The sequence below is a fragment of the Xyrauchen texanus genome, chromosome 26 (genome assembly GCF_025860055.1).
Source record: "Xyrauchen texanus isolate HMW12.3.18 chromosome 26, RBS_HiC_50CHRs, whole genome shotgun sequence".
In the NCBI taxonomy this organism is placed as follows: Eukaryota; Metazoa; Chordata; class Actinopteri; order Cypriniformes; family Catostomidae; genus Xyrauchen; species Xyrauchen texanus.
In genome coordinates, this window is record NC_068301.1 from 22,452,892 (window position 1) to 22,465,598 (window position 12,707).

Sequence of the window (12,707 nt, forward strand, 5' to 3'; positions counted from 1 at the left end):
AAAATAAAATTTTACAGTGTGGTATATTGTGTCTGTTTAATAAAAGGAACCATGTTCCTCTATATCTTTTGTTAGTTTAATTGCTTATTCTGTTGTTTATTCCTGTTTTACTGTCAAGTTGTTTAGGATCTGTAGTACCTGTATCTCACTAGCTCTTTAATCCCCCTGTACCCCTTTGTCTTTCTCACTTTCTGTAGTGGCCTCTTTTTTTGCTTTGGCCGTGTGTTTCAAAATGAGCCCTGACATATTAAGACAGGTGAAGGTATAAGGGAACAGAGGGAAAGAAGACAATTCATTAGGACAGCAAGCCATTCTGACATTCCACTGGGGCAGCAATGATATGCAGTTCGCATGAATATGCTTTACTCTAGGACAAAGAGCATTATAAAGACAAAACCATAGAGAAAAATATGTCTGTGTATATAGATTTTGTGGTTAGTGGTATTTTTTTTAGATAGCAAATATAACTCTTCATGCATTAGTGTGGAAGTCCGTGGTTTAGAATCGAATAGCTTGTCATGTTTGTATTTTCACATATATGTACACAGATATATGGAATGATATTCCGGACATTATTCAAAAGGAATTGCAAATTGCGCATTACGGTTTGCATTTTCGTTTAAGCGAACGCACAGTGACTGCCAGATTTCAAATGGAAAAGCAAAGTCCGTTTGCAACTGTGTTTCCCATATCTTACGAGTTTTGGCCCTGTCATATTTAAATAGCAATTTCAATTACCACGTCTGCTTTTTCACTTTCTCAGCGTCGCGTATGTAGGCCAAAACTCAAATGGAATACTATTTTTTTTTATTTTTTATTTTTTTTTTTTTATTGCAATATTAACAAACAGAACAAGACGATACATACAAGAAATGTAAACAATCTTTCAAAACAAAAGAGAAATTATGGTTCAGAATACATTAAGAGAGGAAATGTGAAAGAAATTTAAATATATTCAACAACAGTCTAAAAAGAAAAGAGAGTAAGAGAAGAAAGAAAAAAAAAAAGAAGAAGAGGGCACAAAAGAAAAAAACATTAAGAGAGAATATTAAACATGGCACTAATTCTGGATGTTTTCATTGCTTTCTTGTTAACAGAAGTTGAAATTGTATTTAAATACATCTTCAATTCTTCTTTGAAAAAGCTAAAGTGGGGTTTACTTTTCATATATTTACATTTATGGATATGAAACTTTCCAGTATATATAAAAGAAGGTTTATACAAAAACATGCATTAATTAGATTCTTGTCTTTAACATAAAATCCAAAAAGAATGTGTCTATATGATAAAGAAAAGTTACATAAAACCTTTTGGACAATCAGAGCATCAATATTGTTCCAGAAAGATGGAGTAAAAAGACATTCCCAAAACAAATGATCAACAGTTTCAGAGGAGGCTTCACAAAAAGAGCAGGAAGTATCAATATCATTTCTAAATGTCTTTAAAAAAGTATTTAACTGGATAAAATCTATGAATAATTTTATAGGATATTTCTTTAACTTTATTAGTTAGAAAGAATTTCTGAGGATGTGACCAAACATATGACCATTTAATATCATCAAAAGGTTATTCCAATAAGAAATGGAGGAAGGAATTGAAGTAACAGGGTCCAAAAATAATGACCTAATTTTATAATTGGATTTATGTATTGAAAAACAAATAGAACCAACCACAGTAGATTCAGGGCTAGGGGAGAAACAGAAGTCACTGTAGCACTATTATTGTTTCTAAACAGCATACAGATTTCCAAAGAGATGGCCTTGAAAACTATATTAAATTCTTTACTAGATACTGGGAATTGGTATCCTGAAACAAAATCGAATAATTAAATAAATTACCTTCACTATCAAATAGCTGGTTTACTAATATCACCCCATTATTGAACCAGTTTTCAAGAAATAAAGATTTCCTCTTATGAAGAATATTACAGTTGTTCCAAATTAATAAATTGTGTGGCGACAAATTATGCTTGTAAATAAGTTTCCAAGCCATAAGCATCTGCTGATGATAATTGGAAAGTTTGACAGGAAGTTTACTAATTGAATAATTGCACATTAAAAGAAAATGTATACCTCCTAATTGAGAAAAAATATATCTTGGGATTATACTCCAAATAGAAGATTGATTGTGAAGGAAGCGTTTAAGCCAATTAATTTTCAAGGTATTGTTAAGAGAATCAAAATCAATGAAATTTAAGCCACCTTTATTATAAGAATTCAAAATAACTGATTTTCTAATACTCAAATGGAATACTAATTCCCTTAATATTTCCATTTCCGATGCCTTACACAGAAACCTGTCAATCAGGGTCAAGGGTGGGATTATGCTATGAGGCGTGTTTGTCTTGGGAAGTGGCGTCACTCACAGTCGACGGTCAAGAGGTGATGCCCTGAACAGGCGCCGGTTTATCAAATCAAATCATATCACTTTATTGTCACACTACCATGTACACAAGTGCAACAGTAGGTGAAATTCTTGTGTGCAGTTCGAGCAACATAGCAGTCATGACAGTGACGAGACATATACCAATTACAATAAACAACATACTTACACAACACAATTTACATATCAAATGTACACATACTTACACAACACAATAATTATATACAATGTACAGTAAACAATACACACAATATACAATACAATAATTAGGAGTATATGAAATATATATATATATATATATATATATATCTATGAAGTAGTATATTGAGGAGAATATGTTGACAGTCCAGTGTGAGATTATAGATGAATAAAGTGCAGTGCTAATTATTGATCCTGATAGACTGTGAGTGATGTCACTTCCCAAGACAAACACGCCCCATAGCATAATCCCACCCTTGACCCTGATTGACAGGTTTCTGTGTAAGGCATCGGAAATGGAAATACTAAGGGAATTAGTATTCCATTTGAGTTTTGGCTGGCTACATACGCGACGCTGAGAAAGTGAAAAAGCAGACGTGGTAATTGAAATTGCTATTTAAATATGACAGGGCCAAAACTCGTAAGATATGGGAAACACAGTTGCAAACGGACTTTGCTTTTCCATTTGAAATTTGGCAGTCACTGTGCGTTAAGCTTAAGCGAAAATGCAAACCGTAATCGCGCGATTTGCAATTGCGTTTGGATTATGTCACATTTTATGCGTCCACAAATTTAAAACCCAATTGCAAATACAATTTGCAATTCCTTTTGAATAATGTCCGGAATATCATTCCATACAGATATGTACATATACTGTATAAGGTATCATCAAGTACAGTATATGTACATATCTGTATCATTCCATACAGATATGTACATATACTGTACTTGATGATACCTTATACACAATAGTGTAGTCTAGGGCATACACCATATGCCCACCTATCTTTCTTAGGATTTTGCTTATGAGTACCTAAAATTAATTATTACATGTATGGCCGGCAGTACAACGAGTAGGCTTTTGACCCAAAACTTTTTCAATCTAATAACACGATCGCGCAGCACAGTTGAGCGAATGGGGTTTTTATTTGTATTTTTTTTATTATTATTTTAAAAAGTGTACAGAGATTCTTTCTAAACACGCACAGAGCTGCAAGAGCGCAACTGATGGCACAGGTAAGACAGACAGTCCGACTAAGCTGATCCACCAATCAGAAGCGATTGGATATATGATAACCAATCATATTTTCCATTTCAGAAAGGCGCGGGACATTTCCAGTGTCTAATGCTTATGCACAAGCAACACTGGAGTAACCATAATTTGCACTGTAAATGTATTTCCCTGCTAAACATACAGTATATATAGTATTATTCAAAATCTTAGACACATAAGATTTTTCACAAAAGCATTTGTCTTAAGATAGTTATGTAAATCTTCAGCTTTAGTGTGTCAATAGGAAATATACATTTTAGACTTCCAAGCATTACTTTTGTAAATAGAATAGATTAGAATAGAAGAACAGTGATCCCTACAACAGATGCCATGGCCCCCACATAACGCCCCACTGAACATCAAGTCAGTCATTATGCAACATTAAAACCATTAAATGAAGAGACAGAAGCAATTGAGGAAGCCTAAATAGATAGAAGAACGGTGGTGAATTCTCCAAGAAGCTTGAAACATCCTATCTGCCAACAACCAAGAAAAACTCCAGGTGTACCTAGGGGAATTGGTGCTGTTTTGAAGGCAAAGGTGTTCACATCAAATATTATTTAGCTGTTTTAAGTTTGTACATGATATTAATTGATAAATGACAACTATTTTTAATGCAACATTTCTGTGCAACACTTTTGCACAGTACTGTGTGTATATATATATATATATATATATATATATATATATATATATATACATACACACACCGATCAGCCACAACATTAAAACCATTTTGAGATGCTATTCTTCTCACCACAATTGTACAGAGCAGTTATTTTAGTTACCATAGACTTTGTCAGTTTGAACATTGGCCATTCTCTGTTGACCTCTGGCATTTCCATCCGCAGAACTGCCACTCACTGGATGTTTTTTTGTTTCTGACACCATTCTGGCTAAATTCTAGAGACTGTTGTGTTCATAAGTTCACAGTATGCCCACTTCTTCAGACACTACTACACCACTGCTTATGCATGTACTCGTGGGCTTGTGGATCCATGTTTATTGAAGGAAAAACAAAAGATTTCTGATAGAAATGACAAGGAACAGAATCACCAGGTGTGCTTCATGTTCTATTTTCACACAAATCCTCTTGACCATGTGTTTCTATTGTGTCTGCAAATGGAAGGCTGTAGGAAGGCCTAAGTGGGAATGGGGTCTAAAAGTCTGAGACCACATTGAAAATATATGAAGATTTAGAATTAAAAAAGGAAGTAAAACAAAGAATAGTTATAATGTAAAATGAAAATACCATGTTTAAGTTGTTGCACAATTTCTGGGTCACAAATCAAATGGAAGCAAATTTTGTGATATTGAAGTGTCACGCCTTTGACAAAATGCAGATTTTCCTTGTGGAAAAGATGCTTTTTGAACCAGTCTTAAATTACAGTGGGATAGCATGGACCATCGCATTTTGCACAAGTTTGTCCATAACAACATTTCAAAAAGGCGTACTGCTAAATTTATTTCAGTTCTAAGACTAAGACATGCACATACATTTTTCAACTTTTTGCTCCTACGATATGCTGATAATATCAATTGTAAACTTATATTAAATGTGATATATATATATACACACACACACACATGCTTTTAGACAGAGGAAATCAAATTGTAATAAATCATTAAACGCACAGTAAGTACACACCAAAATGATGAGCTAATACCATACCTTTCCATCCAGAGATATAGAGGTACTAACCTTACAATATCTACTGTAAGATCCATTCCCTTAGTGAGAAACAAATTTCCCTCCAGTTGTTATAGAAATGTAATGTGAAAATTCTCCCAACTTATAAATCTTATGTTTATGTTTTCTTCTCTCTCTCTCTCTCTCTCTCTCTCTCTCTCTCTCTCTCTCTCTCTCTCACACTCTTTTTCTTTTTTTTTCCTAGAAATTGATCAGGGTGGGTGCGGAGACCCAGGAATCCCAGCCTATGGCAAGAGGGAAGGCTCAGGCTTCCGACATGGTGACAAGCTATATTTTGAGTGCCTTCCAGCCTTTGAGCTGGTGGGAAAAAAGAACATTACCTGCCAGAAAAATAATCAGTGGTCAGCCAAGAAGCCAAGCTGTGTGTGTAAGTGACAGACCTTCCCTAAAATGCAATACTTTCCTCTCCCACATCATTACACTTGAGACTGATGCATCATTATTATTGTCTGGGCATGTCAATGAGTGAATCTAATGGCAGAATCTATTTTACAGTATGTCCCAGCTGGCAGATGTTTTCTCTCAGTATTTGATCCATTAAATCATTAACCATAATTCATGTTCAAGCTAAGGTTCATTATAGTCATTTGATTTATTCAGTTGCCTTATTTACTATTAAATCATGGTTTTAGTAGCAAAGTTATTGAATTTAACAGAACTGGATTTTTTTTTTAAAAGAAGTAATGGAAAATAAGTAATAAAACACAAAGTTTAAAAAAAGAAGGAAGCTATAATAGCATTGCTTGAAATCTTAGAGCTAACATTGTAGAACTAGAAAGATTGTTTGCTACGTTGAAGTAGTAAAATGTTTTTTGTGCAATTGAAATGCTTTAAATGATATTATGTGTCACAAAATGCAATATTGTTTGGCAGTTAGTGCTAGCATAACTTGTTTGATATTATTGTTATTTTTCTATTATTTGGATTTGTGTGTACTGTCAATTTGCCCCAAAGTGTAGTAATTTGTCATTACAATGGTGACAGTCTTATTACATCAATGGAAATGCAGTTGACTTTGTTTTCTGCTATTTTATGACATTATTGTTGGCTCAGATGGAAAAGTCATTCATATGAGGAGGAACAGTAACAATTTGTCTTAAACCACCAATTCTCATTTTCATCCTCCCCATAGCTATTTAGTGGTGCTTATTGCCCTCTCAGCTTTGTCCCAAAACCTACAAATGAGTCAATGCCTGTCTGCGGATAATCCCAGCAGATAAACACACTTACTTTGTAATATATTCAGTCTTATTATCTTCTGCAATAGGCAAGAGCACCCCACATATACAGTACAGACACATGCACATACAAACATATTAAGAGATTGTCAATAGAAAAAAGGTATTAAAGGTTTAAATTGGGCTCAACAATTGGCTGTGCTGTGCTCATCTCACTTTTAGAGGCAACATTATTAAAAATTAAGGATTTTATTTTGTTTTATTAATGTTTATGTAATTAAATTATCCTTTAGTTTGATTTACTGTATGTCCAGTAGGGGCATACTAAAAGTTGTATTTACCCCTTTAAACTATTTTGTTTCAATTTTGTCTTTATTGTTGTGTACATTTTCTATATAGTATCTAGAGCCCTGTTCTCCTTCTCGGTACAACCTAAATGTGAAATGTGCATTTTCTGCACTATTAGTGCCACCAATAAATATGAAGAATAACGTTTTTCAAACAAGTTCCACAAAACACTCCCCTCGTCCACAATTGGCCATTCAACAACAGATTGTCCTGCTCTAAACTCATGCCATTGGTTTAACCAATGTTGCTGTGTGAAGCTGGATGGAAAGCTCAAACTAACAGTGCAATTTTCTGTCAGCACCACAGAGCCATTCTGTTTGTATTTTTTGGGGGAAATCTGCCTACAAATGACTTATTTCGGATAAAGTATTTTAACATAAAAAAATTACACACTTCACATTAAAATGATACTGCTGGTATGTGTGGCAGAGAGCCTAGAAAAAAGGACATATTTAAGTGTGCATATTCAAAAATAAAATTAGCATTTCTTAAAACCATATTTCCATACTCAATATCTGAGAGTTCTTTCATCTAGCTTCATCAAGTTTCATCAAGTTTTCATGTTACAGATAACCAAAAGTTCTTCTGCCAGTACACTGTGCACATCCTGCAAGCTGTAGTTTCTTTATCTTTCTGTTAAAAGGGATGCAATTTAAAACTCTGTCATCATTTTCCCACACTTATGTTGTTTCAAACCTGTATGACTTTCTTTTTTCCATCTAAGCATCCCGTTAAGCAGTAAATACCCTCACTTTGCATTGAGAATTTAATATAGCTAGCATGCTACTTTTGCAACATTCTCAAGTTTGCCCTATAATAACGATACGTATGCAATACAATGTCTTAACTAGTACTTGCTTTATGTCTTTTCTCCATTTACAGTTTCATGTTTCTTCAATTTTACAACTCCATTTGGAGTCCTACTGTCACCGAACTACCCTCAGGAATACGGCAACAATATGCACTGCGTGTGGCTGATCATCACCAAACCAGAGAGCCGCATCAACTTGGCCTTCAATGACCTAAACATGGAGAAACAATTTGACTTTCTGTCCATTAAAGATGGCGGAAAGGCAGAGTCACCCATTCTTGGCACCTTCTCTGGAGATGTGCTGCCGTCACCCATCACTACCAGTGGCCATGTGGCCCGGCTTGAGTTTCTAACTGACCATACATACACAGACCGCGGCTTCAACATCACATTCACCAGTACGTTTCAACGATTGCTTTAGATGCAACATGACTTTTCTTGTCCTGTGGTAAACATAAATGATTTGTTCAGGTTATTTCGGGTAGACCTGTACATGGGTTTTTAAATTTTTTTTTTGATTAAGACTAACATTACTGTGAAGTTGGAAATAAGGATTCATTTTAAGATGTGTAATAGATGATAACACGATTTAGATGTTTTGTTGGTGGTATCATTTAGCACATTTTCAAAAGATGTTATGATATATATATATATATATATATATATATATATATATATATATATATATATATACAGTATATAATTAGCTAAAGCAACATTGTATTGAAGCTGTCGGGAGGTGATCCCACATGATATGACTCCCTATGTGGCACGTTTTTGGGGAGCAGGCAGAATGCGCCAATTATTCATGCTAATTACAGAAATGACAAACTCAGTTGAAAAGCCTGTTGGCACATAGAGTGATGGTGATGGATGAGATGAACAATCTTTGGGTTTGGGAGCCTTCTTGAGACAAGGTTTATCATAAAAAAGCAATGTTGTTCATATAACAAAATACAGATAGAGATATAGTCAGAGCAATAGAAAACGTTAGGCTTGTCCAATTCAAATTACACATTAGATCCAATTGTTACAAACACGATTCCAAACCACATCCATATGTTGTTGAATTAAATTAAATCCACATCCTTTATTTCAAGTTTCCATTTTTTGGCATATGGTATGCTCCAAAACTGTAACATCATAAACAAACCACAGTAGTGTTTACAGCTTGAAAATTTACTAATTTAAGCTCAATAATATTGTCATCACATTCATTCTGATTATTCATGTATGGAATGTGTGTATTGAGCAAACAAAATCCAGAGACAGACCAACAGAGAATGGGACAGATTTAGAATCAATGGGAAGTGTTTAAGAGATAGAGAAAGAAGGAGAGATTGTGTCTGCTAGTAATGCATCATCTTCTTTGAAGTCGTGTCAATGAGCACTGAGTGGCTCCAAGCTTCCCACTCAACCAATATTTTTTGGGAGGCATATAAATCAATATTTTGTTCTAAGTAAAATGAATTATTGTAGTTATGCAGTTGAAACCATGAGTCACATAGTTTTGAGTTCAATGGGCATATTAAGGACTGTTGGGGCTGTGTTAAATGTGTCCTTAAACTAAAACCTTTTACACAGCTCCAACAAAGCTGTTGCTATACCCACCATGTTGGTCTTATAAAGACCCAATGAAATCCCTTAACAAGTGCAGTTTTCATTCCTGTGTTGACATATTTCCTGCTGAAAAAGGAAGATTGGGTGGTACATGAAAAAAATTACAAATAAATTTGCAATAGGCTTCAGTTATGTGTAACATGGTGGTGGTGATCTTTTAGAGAAGAGGCTTAGGATCTAATCGCAGCTTTGTTTAATTAAAACAAGGAAGAAGGTAATACAATAAATATGGAGGAATACAAAAAAAAAAACTAAATATATACATTAACGTGACAGCTTAACATAATAATATAAGAACAATTACTGACAATCAGTGAAGGAAAGAAGAGGGTATAAATACACACAGATGAGTTTCAGTCAGTTGCAGGTGGTATTGGGGGAGGGACATTCTTATTCTAGAGAGCATTTTATTAGACAAAAATCTGTCGTACATGGTGAGTCATCAGTATTTTCGATCCGTTTTCCCGTAAAAGAAAAACAGTAAATTCAAAATGCTTATATCGTTTTTGTTTTTGTTTAGTACACTAGCATATAGATGGCTTTAAAGCTAATTAACATGGACTAAAAGCCACAAAAGTAAAATTTCAATTGATTTTTTTGTGTTGCAGTTGGCATGCCATTCTCTGACTTACATAATTCACGAACTTGTCTCTTTGCTATTTCACCTGCAGCGTTTCGGCACAATGAGTGTCCCGACCCTGGCGTTCCAGTAAACGGAAAGCGTTTCGGTGAGAGTCTACAGCTTGGCAGCTCCATCTCTTTCCTGTGCGAGGAGGGTTTTGTAAAGACCCACGGCTCTCAAACCATCTCCTGCATCCTCAAAGATGGCAATGTTGTGTGGGACAATGCTGTGCCACGTTGCGAAGGTCTGTCCTCTCTATAATAACTGCATAAATGAATATGCACATCTCATAATTCATACTGACTTAGACATTTGTTTGAGTTGATTGTTATAAACTTGCAATTCTAATATGTCCCTTTTCTCAAATTTTTATGATAGTTTGCTTGTAACAAAAACTAAATGATACAGTCCAACTTAGTTTGCACTTTACTTGAACCCTTAGAAAGTGCTCTAAATAGTATTATTATTATTAATATTATATTATTATTATTTTGTTATGTACATTCAGGGACAGACATGACGAAATAAAACTTTCGGAGCAACTAAAATTTTCTTTAAAAACAATACCTTTATTTCAGACCCTGGCAGTTGTTGCATTCAATTGTACAGATGCTCAAATTGTGTTTTATTAACCTGATGAAGTTTTCAAGGAATGCATTTTCATGGATTCCTCTCTCTCTCTCTCTCTCTCATGTTGTTCAAACTCTTTTGTCTTATATCTTGACAATAAGTGACATGTCCTCTCATTGAATGAAATGCACTGGTGTATTCTCTTGGAAGCTCAAATCATTTCATTTCATTTATCGAGCAATATCTTTTATAGATGTCCTTCAGTGCACTTAGTCAAGAGATGAGATCATCCACCCCATCCATTGGACACAAGGGGCCGTTTGCGCAAGCTCTTATATTTCCATATTTTGTATTTTAGGAAAAGTACTCATTTTGTTCCCTATCATAGAAACTCGAGCTGGGTAATCGCAATGGTACATTCCCTGAGAGTAACGTGGTCTGAAGCCCTTGTACAATCACAGCGATTTATTGGCTGAGTCATATTTCTGTTCTTCAGTGCACATTCTCGTCTGGCCTGTGTTGTACCAATGACCCACATCGAAGCCAGGATCATTATTATTCTCCCTTTTGAGTGGCAACACAGGATTGAATTTAAGAAGTGACTCACACTGTTTTATACAGCGTAATTTCAGAGCAATTTTAATGTGTTTTTTCAAAACCTGTTCGAGGTTCGCAATTTCTCAACACGAGGCATTATCCCTATTTGTTTCAGTTCCATGGCCACCAGATTGGAGCTCCGTGTACATAGGTAATTTGGGATTTCGGCTTTGTCTGAGAAGATTGGAGTGCGAATGGACATCGGATTCTTCCTTGTGTTTATTGCACTCCCCTTGATCGAAAGCACGAGTCTTGTCGCACATGCTTTAAGGCCTAGCTCAGCAGCCATTTTCTGATGAATAAGCATGGGATAGAGTTACGCTGTGCGTCTTGAGCCGTCACTATTAAAAAAACGTTGTATGAGAGAATTCGTCATTTGAAGGAAACAAATGGGCCCCTTTGTCCCTATTGTTTTTTTCTGTATCATTCTGGGACAATGCACATGAATAAACCAACGGAGGGAGCTGGAATAAGAGAATATTCCCCAACGGAGTGATGGCAAACCAACGCGTGAGCGCCTCATCGGTGCCATTATTCTTTCGATATGTGAGGTATTTTTTTTTGTCTTTCTCTCATTCGAGGACCACGCAGGCATTCTTTGAGCTAATATCAGCTCAGTTTGGAATTTCCCTAGTTTTTTCACCCACATATCTCGCTGAGGAATGAGTTGGTCAAGGCAATGCTTTTGTTCGCGAGGGTGTTTTTCGCTATCTGGGTACTACGTGTTGTTCCCCCATTATATGTTGGGGTTCGTTCTAACACGTTTTTTTCAGTACACCAATTTAGCTTAGTCTCCTCCATAATTTATGCTGCAAATGAGTAATGAATATTGCCAGCTTAAGTTTTGCCTCTGGATCCATGACCAAGAGTCTAGGGGCACATGTAATGGAACTCAATGTACAATAAAAATAGGTCTACAAATGAGCCTGACGGGCTTGCTGTGTAAAGAATGAGCCCCTATTCAGTGAACAAAATTGGACCTTATAAACATATCTGTTTCTCTCCTGTTTGCCCTTCGGTCAGTATCGGGATGAGTTTGCTGTTGTATGAACCTCAAACGTCTGACAACCAGAATATGGTTTAGTTTTTCCCCATAGCTTGCTGGGGAGAGAACATTATAAAATAAAGATAAATGCTTCCTGAATTCAGTGTCTGTCTCATGACTAAGGGTCTCGAGACATGCATAACAGAATTTGATGTTCATCAAGCACAAGTGTGTACAAAACACACAGTGAACATAAGCACCACACTTTGTACCCCCATAAGAATGCTGGGACTATTGTGGCTATAATGCTTGCTCTCAATTCCCCTCCATGTTTGCACATTCTTCCATGTTCTATTCTAGAGAAGAAGGTTTATCTGGAATCTTCTGCTGTAAATACATTCAGAGTGACTGATTTTTATAACTGCATGATCAAATTTAGCATATTTCTCCTTGTCCAAGGGTTTCGGGACAGAAAATGACTGAATTCTGTTCATCGAGCACAAGTTTACACAAAACATACTGTGAGCATACGCATCACATGTTGCCCCCACCCCCATCTATAAAGAATGCTGGGGCTGTTGTGGCAAACCAGATGTCTGAAATAAACATTCCCCCCAATGTTCATACACTT

General features: G+C 35.6%; 1 protein-coding gene across 1 annotated transcript in view; it reads left to right on the forward strand.

The window, feature by feature from the left end:
- The window catches only part of LOC127620393 (CUB and sushi domain-containing protein 2-like), a 441,823-nt gene that overhangs the window by 263,342 nt on the left and 165,774 nt on the right, over window positions 1–12,707 (forward strand). Inside the window, exons 15-17 of the mRNA XM_052093618.1 lie at window positions 5,530–5,712; window positions 7,754–8,080; window positions 9,974–10,168. Coding sequence (XP_051949578.1) covers window positions 5,530–5,712; window positions 7,754–8,080; window positions 9,974–10,168 — 705 coding nt within the window. The remainder of the gene's footprint in view (window positions 1–5,529; window positions 5,713–7,753; window positions 8,081–9,973; window positions 10,169–12,707) is intronic.